Here is a 17,707-nt window from a genome sequence, read left to right as displayed (position 1 = left end):
CCAGTCTGAATTGTATGTGAGATCTAATGAGGTTAATCCATGAAGTGTTGTGGTTGCATGCTAGGAGAATTGAACAAGGGGTAAGATATAGCATAGAAATAATGCAGGAAAGGAGGGAACTGTATTTTAAAAAATATTTTGAATATTAAATTAAGGTGGTTTGATGGGTTTATTTAACAATAAAAATCTATGCATGTTTTAACTTGAACCATACCACAATAACTGTCAAATAACAATTTTACTGTCCTGTACTGCTTTAGACTGGTTTTTGTTGTGTTTTTTTGGCATTGTTATGTTAATGGCTGTGTTTTTGGCAGGAGAGACACGCAGTGGGGGACAAGGAGAGAGAAAAGGGAAGAAGAAAAATAGAGTGAGATACTGAGGGGAGATGTGAGGGGAGAAGAATGAATAGAAAAGAGTAAGTTGTAAAGTGTCTCTAGGAGGTAGGGATGAGCAAAGCAAAGAATACATTTAATGGTGAGACTATGTAGTTCTGTTTGGTCATTTACATGTTTCTGAATATCAACCAGCTGATGAATATTAGCTTCTCCCTTCTCTGCTCCATTTCCCCCTCCCACATGGCCCCTCTTTCCAAAAACTCTGTCAAAAATTAATACTAATAATGGCAGCTCCTGAAAGGACTCCCAAGTCCTTTTCTACTTGCCTGTTTCAGCACCCTGCTCTTACACCAAACCCCTCAAGTTCTAGCAATACCCTTCTCCCAACAGGTATTTGCCTTTAAGGTATTTTGAGGTGTCCACAATGCCTTCTCCAGAATCTTCAGGGGAGCTAGGTCTCTTTGTCCCTCCTATACATTTTTTGGGGGTGGGAGCTGTGACCACATAGGTGCCTTGTGGGATTTTACCTTGCACCCTACAGAAAGCTTTTGCTGTTCTGCTTCTGTCCAGCAGGGGGAAGGTTGGCTTTCTGCCTCTCATCAGCCCGTGTCAGGATTAGAGAGGCAAAGAAGCTTTCCCCTTAGTCCCCTGATCCCCCTCCCTACAGAGTGAAGGTTGGGGGTAGCAGTCTCCTTATGCCCACTGAGCATCTCTGGGAGCATATGAGCATATGGGAAGCCATTTGAACTGTGCAGACATCTAACTAAAGAGTCCTAAATATTTTTGGAGGCAGTGTTTACTGTATTTGAGAATTGGTGGGGTAGGTGCAAGGTGCTGGAGGAAAGGAACTATTAGGTCAGGCTGAAAGTTGGATTATGGGAACAGCCATATCCAACAGTCTCTTCATCTCTCTCTCCTGGGAATTGATAGAGATCCGGTCTGTGTAATTAAAAACAAAAACATTACCAATACATCTTTCTTTATTCAGTGAAAGAGAGAGAGAGAAAAACTGCACAGGATGGGAGAGAAAAACGAACAGGGAATTAGGAAGAGTGAGTAAAAGATACAGAAAAAGGAAAAAAAACACAAACAAAAACAAACAGAAAGGGTGGTTTTTAAATTTAATGTTAAAACATGTGTCCTCATAGTGCATTGTATTTCTCCAGTTCCACAACTCTTATGTTTTTGGGAAGGAGTCTGGGAGGTGACAGCTGAATGCTTTTACTGTTTGGCATTTAACTGAATTAACAGGGCATGTATTTTTAAACATTTATAATTTCTTCATGTTTTGCATAACTAGTTTGAGAAGGATGATGTCCACAAGGCCATCTATAAAGCTGTAAAAGATTCTTTTTTCAATAGAAATATTCTACTTTTTCCAGAGAAATATTAAACCTTTTAACAAACGTAAGTGTGGACTTTCTTCTCAAAATATCAATTAAAAACATGGCGGGAGGAAGAAGTTACAACTTTTCAAAATATTTGTCTTGCTCAGATAGTCATAGTGCAAGTGACCTGGCAGTGGGTTTTGTATGTCTCTAGTCTACCCTGTTTGCATTACTGGCAGCAAGAAAATGAAAACATAAATAAATTAAAATTAATTCTGCAGTCCACATTCTGCACTTTGAAAGATAAAAATACTGAAGCCAAATTTTTGGCAAATCTATGCCTGATCAGGGCAGCACAAAACTTTTAGTGGATTCTTGTCCTTTGATTTTTACAGCTTTCGCAGAAATCCCAGTTTAACCATATATTGTTTTAAGGAACTGAACATCATGATCTTTTCTTCTATATAAACCACTACAATGTAATCTGTATAAAATATGGTTTCAATGTTGCTGTTTTGTTTGTTTTAATTAGCTTTTCTTACTGCAGTTGGTAAGATTTAAAATGTTTTCTTTAGAAAGAAATTGATCTATTTTCTTGATGTTCTCCTGTGCTTAAATAATATTAGCCTTTAGAATTAGTGTTAGGTCTATAAAGTAATTACTACTACTACTACTGGTCTGGATAAAATATTTATTTATTTATTTATTTATTTATATAAAAGATATTACATATGTGCTGTCAGAGATGGGCAAACTATTTGTAACTAAGGCTTTTATAATCAAATATGCCTGTTTTTGAGTTTGTGACCATAGGAAGTAATGTTTTAAAAATATGTAAAATTTTATTAAATATTGTCTATTGAGATGACTGAGAATTTTGTGACAAATGTGTTATTTTTTGTTAATTGGCACTGTTCGTTCCTAGTTTCCCCCACTTCTGCTTCATGCAGAGTTGACACTTTAGGAAGGTCCCTTTCCAATCTGAAGAGTCTCAGAAACGCCTGTCTTTATCCAGTTTTATGGAAGAGGCATATTCTGAAAATTGCAAAGCAACATAATAACTGAGGAAACCCATGATTCTGTTGCCCTAGCAGAACTTTAATGTTTGGGGAAATTACGCACCACTCTTGTTTGTAGGGGTCTCAATGTTCTTTAAGAGTTGTTTCTGGAATCTTTGCAAAACCTCAAGGAGAGTGCTACTGCCCAGTGAAGAGTGCTTTAGCCTGTGGCTTCTCACAGAACCTTGTCAAAAGCATTCTTTAAACAATGGATAGGTGATCCTAGTTTATTTCAGTAGAGAGACAAAGTGTGTGCATGCTTATATGTCTATAAACAATCAAATGTCAGGGTTTACTTAACAGACGAGAGCTGAAGAAGACCTGAGAAGTAAGCTCTCTTTTATTACAAAAATCTTCCTAAGTATGTGAGCCTATAAACACAGCTTAATTAAAAGTTCATGGAAAAATCTCCAAGCATAATATTAAGCATTAAAATATGCAGGCTTTTTTGTTCTTGGCTCTCAAAGTTTCTCCCTCTTTTCTTAATTTGTCTCAGACGCTATTATGCAAGTAAATCTCTCTCTCTCTCTGAATATAAATATAGATAGAGAAAAAGAATCATAGGACTGGAAGGAACTTTGTGAAGTCATCTAGTCCAGTCCCCTGCACTCACGGGAGGATTAAGTATTATCTAGACCAGTGGTTTTCAAACTTTTTTTCTGGCGACCCAGTTGAAGAAAACTGTTGATGCCCGTGACCGAACAGAGCTGGGGATGAGGGGTTTTGGGTGTGTGGGGGGGTCAGGGCTGGGGGTGCAGGCTCTAGGCTGGGGTCAGGGATGAAAGGTTCATTACATACACTGTAACGATGCTGGTTCTGGCAGGATCCAACTGAGAGTGCCAATTTAGGACAAATTGCTCAAAGCAGGGCAGTTACAGCCCAAGGCTGTGGTTTTTGTGCATACCAACGCAAACCAAACCAGCCAAACAGAGAAGACTTTGGTTTTACCCCACTGACTAACCACAAGTCACACAAGCAATTCCCTTAGACACCCCAGTTTCCCAGTATCACCATCAGCACCATTTGTTATGGGAACAAATGGTTATAAAAACCAATACCCCAGTAAAAGAAAAAAGGTTCTCTTAATCGCAAAGGACCAAGCCCCAGACCCAGGTCAATATATAAATCAGATCTTACCCACAAACCACGCTGTTGCCAGTCCTTTAGGATCTAAAATCTAAAGGTTTATTCATAAAAGGAAAAAGATATAGATGAGAGCAAGAATTGGTTAAATGGAATCAATTACATACAGTAATGGCAAAGTTCTTGGTTCAGGCTTGTAGCAGTGATGGAATAAACTGCAGGTTCAAAGCAAGTCTCTGGAGTACATCCGCAGCTGGGATGGGTCATCAGTCCTTTCTTCAAAGCTTCAGTGTAGCAAAGTTCCTCCAGAGGTATGAAGCAGGATTGAAGACAAGATGGAGATGAGGCATCAGCTTTTTATAGTCTTTTCCAGGTGTAAGTACACCTCTTTGTTCTTACTGTGGAAAATTACAGCAAAATGGAGTTTGGAGTCACATGGGCAAGTCTCTGCATACTTTGCTGAGTCACAAGGCATAGCTGCCTTTTCTCAATGGGTCAGTTGTATAGCTGATGGTCCTTAATGGGCCATCAAGCAGGTGAGTCAGTGCTGACACCAACTTGTCTGGGGTGTCACCCAGAAGCATAGCATAAGTTTGAAATACAGACAGTATAGAGCCAATATTCATAACTTTAACTACAAAAATGATACACACATATAGTCAGCATAATCATAATCAGCAAACCATAACCTTGTCTTAGACACCTCATTTGACCCCCTTTATATAAGATTTGATGCCACTACAGGACTTTGGTTGCAACAATGATCTATACAGTCCCAGCTTATGTCAACAACATCACACATGTCCCCTCTCAGTCTTCTCTTTTCCAGACTAAACAAACCCAATTTTTTCAGTATTCCCTCACAGGTCATGTTTTCTAGACCTTTAATCATTTTTGTTGCTTTTCTGTGGACTTTCTCCAATTTATCCACATCTTTCCTGAAATGCGGCACCCAGAACTGGACACAATACTCCAGTTGAGGCCTAATCAGTGCAGAGTAGAGCGGAAGAATTACTTCTCGTGTCTTGCTTACAACACTCCTCCTAATACATCCCAGAATGATGTTCGCTTTTTTTGCAACAATGTCACACCTTTGACTCAGATTTAGCTTATGGTCCGCTCTGACCCACTGGTTCCCTTTCCGCAGTATTCCTTCCTTAGCAGTCATTTCCCATTTTGTATGTGTACACCTGATTGTTCCTTCCTAAATGGAGTACTTTGCATTTGTCCTTACTGAAATTCATCCTATTTGCTTCAGACCATTTCTCCAGTTTGTCGAGATCATTTAGAATTTTAATCCTATCCTCCAAAGCACTTGAAACCCCTTCCAGAATGAATGAGTTGCAAACCTATGCTATCTGGCCTCCCAGAACATGTCTTCTTCCTCTGTCTAAATTCCCCCTCCCCCCCATTCACTTGATGAAATAATTCTTCAAAAAGGAGGATCCCTTTGTTCTGATGTTTAAATCAGCTTCTTTGCCTGTCTTCTGCCTGCTTGGTCTCCATTTCACACTAATGTAAATAAACAACTTGGAATCCATAAAATGTGAAATTAGCCTTCAAGGTATTAAACATTATTTCTGGAATATAGTTATGGAACAGAGTTAGAATCTTTGCATTCCGTATATGGACACATACCTCTTCTTTCTTTCTCTTTGACACCCAGTTTGATTATCCCTGCCCTTGAAATCTCCCGATAAAACACGAAAAATACTAATGAAATTGTTATGCAGTAATCTTGTTTCCAGTGCTGCAGGTTATCAATGTAAGCATAGACTTGCTTTCTATTGCAAGCCCATTAGCTAAACTTCTGTAAGGACTAGATCCAATTAAAGCTCCATTTAGCTTTCATGCAAAGCTATGCAAGCTCTAAATGTTGTTGGAGACTTTGGGCCTTGCATAGGCCTTCACTGCAGGTATTGGAAGGAGGTTTTTTTGCTTTGCTTTGTTTTGTTTTCATTTTTATAATCGACTGTAGCCCTTAAGGCTCAAGCTTTTGCAAGATCAAGGGACCTTTTCATCGGAATCAGGGACACACAGCTAATAGGTTTCTGTCCATAGCTTTACTATGAACCCCAACTAAGTATATCCTACTGTGGATTTGATGTGAATTGACATTGAACAAGAAGGGTATTTGGGCAAATTATATCAGTGTATATATTTTGTTGGATTTGTTTAACAGCAGCCACAGGAGTCAGTGGATCCTGTCACCTGAGAGTGGTATTAATGTGTTGTTGCCTTGACCAATGTGAGGTGAACAGGGCCAGAAAGTAAAGACCAGAGTCAGCCCTAGGCTCCTGTCACAGTTGTCTTACAAACTAAAGGCTCTGGAGCCAAGAAGAGCTGTGAGCTCCCAAAATTGTTGCAGTAAATGGAGGGGCAGATCCTGAGCTGGTGTGATTTATCATGATTTCTTTGGAACTATGACAAGTCACACCAGCTCAGGATCTGCCCCTCATTGTATGTGGTGGTCAGTTGACTGCAGCACTGCTTTTCTTCATCCTAATCACATAGATAGTCATCTACAATTTTGGAGCACTGCCATACACTTATGAAAAGCTATTGTTCTTAATTTCAGTCCTTGCTAAGGTTAAACTGCTCTTAAATTTTGTGAGAGAAACAAGACTATTGAATACAGCTCCTTACAAATGTTGGTTTTTGAAAAGAGGGTATGTGTGTTTGTATCAGACCACCCATAGCATAACTCAGGAGGTTCCTTATTGCTTTTCTTCTCACTACACTTTTATTTCTCTTAGGTTATGTCTACACTAGAAATGCTACAGTGGCACAGCTGGGGCACTCTAGTGTGGACACTTACTACAGTAATGAAAGGTGGTCTTCTGTCGCTGTAGTAAATCCACCTCTCTGAGAGGTGGTAGCTAGGTTGATGGAAGCATTCTTCAGTTGACCTAGCAGTGTCTACACTGGAGCTTAGGTTGGCTTAACTACGCTGCACAGGGCATAAAATTTTTCACAGCCCTGAGTGATGCAGTTAAGCCAACCTCACTTTGTAGTGTAGACCAGCCCTTAAGTGGGTGTTCTTGTTTTTCTGTCATGCAGTGACAGAGGTGCTGGTTCTGAATGCTGATGAGATAGTACTTGGTGCAGTCCCAGTCTGTCATATTCTGGGTAACATCGGCAACTGTTAAACACCCAGTTCACCTTTCTGGATACTCCATCATGAAGTTCAGCTTACAGGCTGCCTGTGGGCAGTAACTGTACACATTGGTGCCCAAGCAGATCAGTTATCCAACATCCACCCACCTCTAGACAAAACAGGAGATAAATCAGCCAAAAGAGAGAGGTCTAGATTGAAATAGTCAATTATACATCATAATTTTTTAAAAAAAATCTTGACATTATTTAGAAGAATAGCACATTAAGTATTGTGGTAGAGAGGGCAGCAGTTGGTTATACATGAGTTTTATGGCATGTGTTATACAAATGGTTAGATTAGATTAGATGATCTAGTGGTCTCTCTTCTGGCCTTAAAATCTATTAATAAATCGGTAATGTTTACTTTATCTTTTGAATTATGTATCAAATTCATACATATGGTAGGTAAACTTCTACCAATGCAGGTATATATTTTATTGACTTCTTTGTTCCCCAGCATATTAAATACACCTGTTCTCAATGATAAGGAGAAAAAAGAGTGGAAAGCAGCACGAAGAAGGGACCACATTCACACCAACTTACTCAGATGATGGACTCAATTATAAATCCATAGGCTGAAACCATGAGTATTTTTTTTTAAAAGCCAGGTTTTGTGGTGTTTCTCTAGTAGGTCTGTAAAAACAAAAACCGCTTTAATGTAAACGTCCATCAGAAGAACCCAGGTATTGCCAGGAGCAGAGCAAGTGGTAAAAATGTGATGAATAATTGTGAGGAAAACTGGTAGTTCTACTGTGGTAATTCTCCTGTCCTGCAGCATAGAGAATAATAAATGCCTTTGTTCTAAGCAGCTGGGAGTAGCAGTAGATTAGAGGTAGCTTTAGTGAGTGGCTCTGGTTGATGGCATTTTGTCAAATTACACTTGTGGAATTTTGAAATTATTGTTAAAACATAACTTGCTTATGTGCAGTTATTTACATTATCATTTGTGGGCTTTATCCAGGCATGGTGGCTGATCAGGAGCATTTGGCCTAGTGTGCAAAACCAAAGAGTCAGGTTGGGGAAAGCCATGCACACCTAAAGATTGCAGAGCTCTCTGAAGAGCATATGTAGATGAGCGCCTCACCACTTGTGCACCATAACTCGCTGTGCCATATCCAGCCCTCTCACCTCTAATTCCTCACTGAGGCTGCAGTATAGGTGCTGGTAACTGCAGGCTCTACTGCCTCCTGGACAAGGTGAAGATGAGGAGAATTGCAGCTATCTCTGTTTTTGCAGAATGAAACAATATGCCAATCTTGGGTGGGAGAGTGTGGGGCAGAGAGCTGTGGCTTGGGAAGCTCCTGCCATGCATAATTGGAGATTATGATGAGGGCCTCATCTTCAGCTGTGTTGGTGGGGTCATTCCCTGTTGAAGTGGCCACTCCATCTTCCATGCCACGTTTACCATTTGCGGGGAGGTGATTTCTGACTTAATGGATTTCTCTCTCTCCTTGGCTGAGCTCTCAGTCAGGGAGATGGGCTTCAGCCATGCAGTCCATTTAAAAGTTTTCTTGTGGTGACTGTAAACCAGAAGAGAGAGAATCTTCCTCCTTTTCTACTGCTCCCTTATCAGGGTGTCCCCTGAAGGTTGAGAATTTGCATGGTAGATAAAACAGCTGCTTCTGAAAATGCCACTGGTGACTTCAATACTCCATGTAAGCTAAGAAAACTGGTTACATTCCTGAGCTTCCTTCTCCTATTACTGCAAGTTTAGAGACTATTCAAACAATAGACAATAGGCTGTAATGTCTGCAAAGAACATTCGTATCATGTTGATGTGTCTTGGCAAGCACTGGATGTAAGAATTTGAAACTTTAAGAAATTAGTACTTATCATATTTTTATAAATGATCCTGAGAAGGAGGGGAACAATGAGGAAGCAAAATTTATAGTTGACACAAAATTATTGATCTTAGTCAAGACTAGAGAAGACTCTGAGGAACTTCAAAAAGACCTAACAAAACTAGGCGAATGGACATTGGGATGGCAGAGGAAAATCAATGCTGGCAAATGCAAGGTAATTAAAGCACGTTGGAAGGAATGCTTTGAACTGCTGATACATATTACTGGGTTCTAAATGAACTCTAATGATTTAGGACAAAGACCTGGGTTTCACGGTGAACAGGTTGGTGGAAACATCTACTCAATGTGCAGAAAATAAACAAAATGTGAGCATGAAGCATGTAGTTATTTAATGCCATTAAAATACATCAATTGTATGCCCTCACTTTGACAGTTGTGTTTGGTGCCAGTCACCCGTTCTCAGAAGAAACACAGCAGAGTAGAAGGAGTTCAGAGGAGGCTGATGAAAACAAATAAATGTATGGCCTTTTATAATAGTATAGACTAAAAATGTGAGGAGTGTTTAATTTAGAGAGGAGATGAACAATGACACATTATAGAAGTATGCAAAATAATGAATGGCAAAAAGAAGGGAAATCAAGCCCTCTCATTATTTACCCTTTATCATAGAAAGAACAAAGGGACGTTTGGTGAAATTGAAAGGAAACAGATTTAAAACTGATGAAAGGAAATACTTCCCCCGGTGCCCATTAATCTGCATTTCACCCATTAAACTCTCTGCCACTGGGTATCATTGAGGTCAAGAATTTAGAATACAAATTAGGATTAGATATTTGTATGGGTAATGAGAACATCCACAGTTACACGAGACTGGATAATTGTGTATAAGGAGTGAATCCTCTTGCTTCTGGGCAAAAACCAACCACTAACTGCCTGTGGTTAGGGGAAAAAATTTCTTCTGTGGACTAAAGAACACATACGTATAATTTTGTGGTTTCTTGTCCCTGTTTCTGAGGGAACTGGTAGTGGCCACTGTTGGAGACAGGATGGTACCCTAGATAGTACCCTAGATAGGATAGGTTTCAGAGTATCAGCCGTGTTAGTCTGTAGCTGCAAAAAGAAAAGGAGTACTTGTGGCACCTTAGAGACGAACAAATTTGTTAGTCTCTAAGGTGCCACAAGTACTCCTTTTCTTTAGACAGGCTAGTAACCCTGGTGCGAAATGGTATGGCAGTTCCCATGTTCCTGTATATCTATGGGATTTATCAATGCAATATCAACCTGACATTCCAGGAGGTCTAGGTATTCCAAAACTGATGCCTACACCATCCATTTAAATCAGAGTAACCCTTCTGAGGTCATCCGCGTCTTTTTCTAATTCACTGTGGTCATTAATGATGCATATGATTCAAACAAAATGTGTGTGGTGGTATTTAATATTGAAGTAAAAATCCAACACTTGAAGCCTTTGAGGAAAGTGTTCTTCTCTGGCCTAATAAAAGTAAACAGAGATTTAGTTGAAGCAAAGAAAGAACGATGACCCATTAAATTACATTTTGCACAAATCAAGCACTTTATTCAGTGCTTGTATACTGCTGCTGTCTTCATCCATGAAAACTGATAGGTGTTTGTATAATCGCACCTGTGAATTGCATTTCAATTGAATTATTTTCTTCCAACAAATGTATCATTATCTACTACAAAAATGTGGAATGGGGAATCACTTGAAACATAACACAGAAGTAGCCCTGCAGACCTCAACAGTCCGAAAAATAATTGAAGTGAAGTGAGGAATGTTAACAAGCTCAAATGTCATCATCTTCCAAACCTGACATTTAAACTGCATCACATATTCACGCTTCTCCTTTATGTAGAATACAAGAATACCTACATTGTGGGGTAATTAAAAGAAATGTTTAATGGAGTTCAGCTAACAAACAGTGGACATGTCATTTTTGTGTTGGCTCTTGTACAGCCACATTTGAGCCTGTTTATAAAATGTAGTTTGTATAGTGTAAAGATGTTGGGGGAGGAGGGGATAATGAGTTCCTGCTGAATACTAATTGCCTACGAGTTGTTCAGGGAGACTGTATAAGAATGGAGGATTTGTTGTAAATTAGTCACTAGCTCTATTGTGCATTGCTATGAGGTTAGACCAGTGCTGTAAAGGTGCCAGCCTTACAAAATCCTTATGATTCATTGTCTCACTTGGTGACAGTATGAAGGAGAAAATGCTATTCAGAGTAAATATTATTGGAAAGAGAGCTCCCCTAATGGCTGTATAATCTTTCTTTACAACATTTACGCTTCTAGCTCATTTAGATTTGGAAAGATGGGAGCTGCAGGGTTATTGGTGCTTTTTTTCAGCTGCAAGATCCAAAGGTCTGCTGAGACTGATGGGGTACTATTGCTCTGGAGAAATATATAGTCCAGCAGATTGATTACTTGATGTTATTAGCTTACTTCTCTAGATTTCTTAATCTTCTGCTTCTAAAGCCCCAACTTTTAGCATAGCTTTACATGCAATCGTTTTATTAAAAATTATAACACAGAAACAAGGTTTTGCATTTTGTTAAAAAACGTATTGTAGTGGGGTTGTTTACTTTTGAGACACATTTTCTCATTCCAAACTTAACTCCTATTGTTTTCATTTACATCAAAATGAAAAGGTGGGTTAATGATTCATTGGCACACAATGACCTTTCAAATAGCTGTGGACCATGATGTGGCAGCACTACTTTGAGTTCTCATATTTTAACCTCCTTGGGTCTGCCTTCATATTTACAGCCTGATCTGTCTACGTGCCTGGACGCCTGAAGAGAGCAAACATTTACAGCTTCTCCCTCCCCTGCGTTTAGAAGGCAATTTGATCCTGCCTTGTCCATTCTTTTATTTTCCATCACTCTCAGACTTGACTTGCTTTTGAATACAACTAAGTGCAGCTTTAAGTATCTGCTGTCTGATCTGTTTATTTTGTAAAAAGAATGGATTCAGATTCTGATTCACCTTTTAATTATTCTTGGCCTTCCTTACCCAAAATGAGGATTCGAAGAAGGGGAACCAAGCAAGGTAGAAAAAGCTGTCTTCTTTTAAACCCCTATTCCTTAATAGTTCTACCTCCTTTTCATTGTCTTCTTGCTGATCATGTGCAAGTAGATGTAAAAAGCCTTTTGGAATGAACAGATTTTTCTAGCTTTTTGCACCCTCAATGAAACTTGTCTTTTTGAAATCAGAGACACTCAGTTTGTTTAGTAAAAGAAAATAGTTTTATCCAAATTACATGTTGTGATTTTCCCTCTTGTTTATATTTCTTTATATGCCCAGTGAATTTTTCTTCGGGTTACAAGAGTTCTTTGACTGATCAGTTCTGACATACTAAGGACTTATAAAATAGTATTGCAACAACTGTTATAAACAGATTCTCTGTATGTATAAGACCTGCCTAAAGTCCTGTTTTGATTTTCGGGGCGATTTGTAACTTAACTGTGTGGCAGTGGTCAACAGCTAGTAGGGAAATATTTAGTTATAGGCAAAAATCAGAGGAGAGAGGAAAATCCTTTTCTGTCCATAAAATAATAGATGACAAGGTCATCTTTACTTTGACTTGCACGAATCCTTGTTTAATTTTAATGTTTAATGTTCTTTGCAGAGAAAGCTTTGGGAGGTAAGTGTTATGAATATCATTGTAGCAAGGTGGTATTGTAGAGAGCATAAATTCCTTAAAAGAAATTGTAGATGGAAGGTAGTAGGTTTATAACACAGAAGATTATCATTGAAAATCTTACTGAGGATAGCTAACTTTTACTTCATTCTATCAGAAACAGTAAAATAATTGCACCAAAGGGAAACATGTAATCTTTACCCTTTCCTTTCATAAAGTTGTTTTTTAGGAAAGAAAAAATAAACAAGAAAAATAAACTCCACAACCTCAGCTGTAATTAAAATCAATGGAACTAGGCTGATATACACCTGCTGAGAGTCTGGCCCCAAGTTTGTTTAGAGCTGAAAATGTTTATAAAATGAACATTTTAAACCTGGTGGGGGATGGGAGCCTTTTTAGTTTGCTACATTTATTCCTTTCCAGGAATGTAGGGTTTTTTTTGTCATGTGTGGTATGTATGAGTTCTGTCAAGAAGGTGAAATGAGTTTTTGAAGTCTCATGGGGGTATATTCTCTGTTCAATAGCTCATGAAGACCCACTTTATCTATGAAGTGTCAAGCTGTAAGCACACACTCTGTCATGGTTTTATAATTGTTCTTTTGCCTTCAGACAGTAAAAATTTTTGGGACTCTGTTGCTGTATTTATGCATCACATTTTACCTGCTGCACAGCACTGGGTACACCTGTGATGCTATATATGTTATAAGTATCTTCTCTCCTCCACAGGTGATTTTTATCTCATTAGTGTTAATAGTATACCAATGCATCTGTCTGTCAAATGCAGACTAGGTCATATGTGTGGTGGTTGCCTTAGCAAGAATGCATTACTTTATAGTGTGAAATGTATTCCACCTGCATAAATGCCAAGTACCCAGGGAGGCTGGGGAAGGGAAATCCAACCCTCTGCTCCAAACCAGAACAGGTCACTTCTATAGGAGGCTACTGGTTCATGTCTCCTCCCTATTCACCTCTGGTCAGCCTCCACTGTGTCCTGCTAGGCCAAACCAAGTGGTCCCAGTACAGAGACCCTTTCTGTGGTACATAGGTGGTGTACACGCATCCCTGCCCAGCTGTAATCCCGATAGTGCCCCAACTCAATCCTTATGTGTTTATGGAGCTTAAGTGGTGCAAAGACCATTGTGCTTCCCTTCTTGCACAATGTGTTAATTCCTCTCAGATTGAATAATAAAGTAAACAAACGCAAATGGTTGGAATTAAAACTGTGGACATTTTTTCTGAAAATTGCAGAGACGTCATTCTGTAACTTGAAGATACTTTCCATCTGGCTCTGTGGTGATTTATAAGGGATACAACATATCAAAAAAGACCAGGCTTTCCTACAGACGGCTTAGTGTGATCAGATACACTTTCAGCAATATTTCTTCTGGCCGATACGAGTTAAAGAGAATTACTAATTGCTGCTACCACAACCAGCAAACCATAAATCATAGGCACGCAGCAGGCATGGTGAGACATCAGAAGTAGGAACTGGTGGGCCTCTCAAGTGTGCTACAGCTACTCTACAGCTAACTGGTTTTAGTAATAGGAAACTGCCCTGAACAAGTTATGTATGCAAGTTTCTGCTTATTTTCCAAGCTCAACCCTGCTGAACTACATGGCTCTCATGAAAGAAGCATGTTGAAAATTATGGTCAAGATTTTCACACATGGGTGCCTAAAGTTAGTCACTGAGGCCCCTACTCCTTAAGCTCCTTAAGTACATGTCTACCTTTAAGCAGGCGAATAGTTGCACTGAAGTCAGTCTGCCCCTTAGACTCCTTATGTGCTTCAAGTTAGACAGAAGCTTAAGCACCTTGCTGAACTGGGGTGTGAGGGCCAGATTTTCAAGAGCTGGCCACTTCATTTGGGTGCCAGTGTGGGAGCTGAGCTCCTTCGAAAAATCTCACTCCATTTGGGGAGCTGAGTACTGCTGGAAATCTGGATCCAAATCTGGATTAACATGCTTAAGCACCCAGGTTTGAAAAGGTTGGCCAATGTGTTTAATTGTCTGATTTTTCCTTCCTTGTTTCATAGCTGTAATACTTCAAGTTATACATTAATCCATATTCAGATTGCTGGAGGTAATTCTGGTGAGCTGTCTGAAAGCTATTTATTGTATCCACAGAAAGGAATTAGTCTTTTTTTTTTTCCTGGCTCCCAGTCTGGGCACATTGATGTATTTCAGTTCTCTCTCACTATGCATGCTCTTTTAAAACTTCTTGACATAGGCTTTGACTTGAGTGGAAAAAAATCTTCAGTGTTGTTATGTACTTGCCATTCTGTAAAGTAGGTCATTCAGGGCTAGAGGTTTTCTTGTGCCAACACAAAACACATTTGAAATTAGTGTTATTTTGAAGCTCTGTTGTTAAAAATGAACATATTTTTGTTAGCTTCCCTGCTTGCTGAAATGTGCGACTCTTAGGTAGGATGGCAACTTAACATGATGGAGAATAAAGTTAAATGATGCACTGTGTTTCCAACTATCACTTTTTTAACGTTTGGGCATTATTATTTCTGTCATTCAGTAACTTTTTTTTTTTTTTGCTTTTGGATCTAAATAACAATAACATTCATTGCTGTCATTTAAATCTTCATTTACCATGTCAATGATGTTGATCTACATACTCTGTTAATAGAGAGAAAAGGTGGGTGAGTTAATATCTTTTATCTTTGAACCAACTTCTATAGGTGAGGGAGACCAGATATTACCTCACCTGCCTGGTCTCTCTAATATCCTGTTAACGATATGGCTACAACAACTCTGTTAATAGAGACAGGCATGCTTTTTTATACTAACTTTGCCTATTGTCTTGGTACCGAACATGGCATAATAGTATTGAGATTTGTCACTTAGACCAACCCAGCAGCCCTGCTTGAAAGTTGCATTAAAAAGTGAGGGCCGTAATGACCTCTAGGTTTTGAATCTGTCAGATTTTTCTGGGTAAATAAATCACAACTCCTTACAACAATCTGTCAGACATATAAACTTTTTAGGACATATTCACCATCACGCTTAACACCAACTGCTGAGTTTTCACCAGTGTATGTTGGCTTAAAGTGTGGGGGGACCTCTGGGGTAGCAGAAACTGTGCTGAGGTACCAGGTTGTGGCCGCATAAAAAAACCATAACGCTGTTTACAGGGCAAGAGGACTACAACAGGATCGCACAGCCTGAAAGCAGGCAGTGCTGAAGCATGTGTGTCTAGGATGACCCACAGTGTTATCAATTGTATGACTCTTCTTAGAGTCTTCCACCTTCGGAATTCATACTGGAAGCAATGAAAGCTCCATTCTGTAGAATCTACACTGCCAATCACAGGCAGATGGCATATGCCATCTAAAGGGGTGGCTCAAATACTATGACCTCATAGGATTCACCATACTCTATACATCCTTGCACCAGCTTTGTGAATTTGGCCTATTTATTTTAATGGTATTTTACCTTGGGTCTTCAGTCATAGCAACATTGATAGGGTTGATATATTTTTGTTGAAAACACTTTTTTAGTTGGCATTTCTGATTTTTCAGTGACGTAAGTAAGGGCTTTCGGCATGTTAATATTGGCAGCTAATTTGTAATGGGCCAGAAATTACTTCCATTGAAATCAATAAGAGTTTTGCTATTGATTTCTGTGACATCAGGATCAAGTGCAGTATTTGAATTGTAAGTGATTGCATGTCAGGCAGAAAGCAGTGAGTGAGGCTGCAGGAATCTGGTGCATAACATGTACTTGCTATGGTTTTGACTGTTTAAAAAAATGACCTGGCCTTTCCAGAGGAAATAAGTTACTAGCGCGGTCAATGTATAATTATTAGTGCTGTCACATGAGTTCAGCAAAGTCTTGAAATACTTTTCCTGTTATGAAGTTAGACTGACTTAGTTGTCTTTTCATGCACATATGAAATCAGTGGGAGGTTCTGCTTTTGTAAGAGCTGCAGGATTACATTATATTGGAAAGCCCAATTAATCTACTGAGGTTTAATTTTTAGTTAAAAGCTAATTGGACTATTCAGAGACTGCAGCTTTAAAAATAAACCAACTGAAACATCACCAGCAAAACACATTACCCCTATTAATTAATAAATTGCTATTAATAAAGATTTAGTGGCTGAAAATATCCCAAAGAATTATATATTTTAATATGCCCATGTGTATTCGCAGCAGCTCTCTTTGTTGAAGATTTCTGCACCAGATTATTACTCCCTTACATAGTAGTAAAATCATATAGTATTGTATGTGGTATTAAAAGTGCCCTATGAATAAAAATATAACATACGGATTTGTCTTCAGCTTGGGATGCATAACTTGTAGTACGGTCAGTTACCTGATTGTAGCGCTGCAGCAGTGGGGGCTGTTGCTTACATGAGTAAACCATCTCAATAGGAATTGGCTCTGATTTGCACATTGATTCGAAAAGGCCTGATACCTAGACTCTTATTCAGAGCAATATATCAACTCTATCCACTCGAATGTCTGAGTATTGCCCATGCCAACTTCAGTCGAAATTTTATATGTACTAGAGGGGGAGCATATTGTGGAGAGTAATAAGTCTGTAAGAAGCTGTGCAGGGCTCATTATTTTTATTTTCCGATCCATGGTTCAGAACCAGCACTCTAAAAGTTTACTTGCCACAAAAACATATTTACTGGTTTGCCAAATACCAACATTTTCCATGTGATTTTAACTGCCAAATATCTGCCAAACTGCTGTAGAAAACAATGATTTATAGGGATTTTTAAAACAGGGAGTCCAGGTTTTAGTCAGGCATAAAGAATTGATTTATAGCTCCAACAGTTCTCAAGATGTCAGTCACTAAAATCATTTTAGAATTCAAGCAGGAAGGAAAAGCAAAACGGTAATATAAAGGATGTGGTTTTGTGGTCTGAAATCCCACAAACCTGCCAGGGTTAGAAACCAAATAGTTTATAGTATACCATTTAAAAATTGGAATTTTCAATTTCCAGGTGGCAAGAAGATTTTTGTTTCAATCGTCATGGGTTGTGAGAGATGAGATTTCACAATGATGTGAAACCTGCATTTGATCAGGACATGCAGGTGAACCAATGACAGATGTGGGATGAGTTTTAAAGGGCAGATCACAACTTGATTTAACAATGCGGAGGGATGTTATGTGCCCCACCCCCCATTCTCACATACCAGGCATTTAATTGGGTCCTTGTGAGTTTCAGGGCTCCTACCATATAACTAGTAACCCAGGGAATACCCCTTGGCCTATGCCTAGGACTCAGTTCACTTCTGAATCCATTCCATCGCTCCACGTC

The 17,707-nt window shown here is 39.0% G+C and overlaps 1 protein-coding gene across 18 annotated transcripts in view; it reads left to right on the top strand.

Annotated features, from left to right (window-relative positions):
- Positions 1 to 17,707, top strand: part of ARHGEF28 (Rho guanine nucleotide exchange factor 28) — a 194,482-nt gene that overhangs the window by 90,859 nt on the left and 85,916 nt on the right. For 2 of the 18 annotated variants that reach the window (XM_073344278.1, XM_073344275.1), the window contains exon 1: positions 11,571 to 11,834. The exons of the other annotated variants lie outside the window; for them this stretch is intronic. In XM_073344278.1, coding sequence (XP_073200379.1) covers positions 11,750 to 11,834 — 85 coding nt within the window. In that variant the 5' untranslated portion in view covers positions 11,571 to 11,749. Of the gene's footprint in view, positions 1 to 11,570; positions 11,835 to 17,707 lie in introns of those variants that run through there. 18 annotated transcript variants of the gene reach the window in all.

Source organism: Lepidochelys kempii, chromosome 5 (assembly GCF_965140265.1).
Source record: "Lepidochelys kempii isolate rLepKem1 chromosome 5, rLepKem1.hap2, whole genome shotgun sequence".
NCBI lineage: Eukaryota > Metazoa > Chordata > Testudines > Cheloniidae > Lepidochelys > Lepidochelys kempii.
The sequence above is the reverse complement of the archived record's forward strand: the minus strand, read 5'-3'. Positions and strand labels throughout refer to the sequence as shown.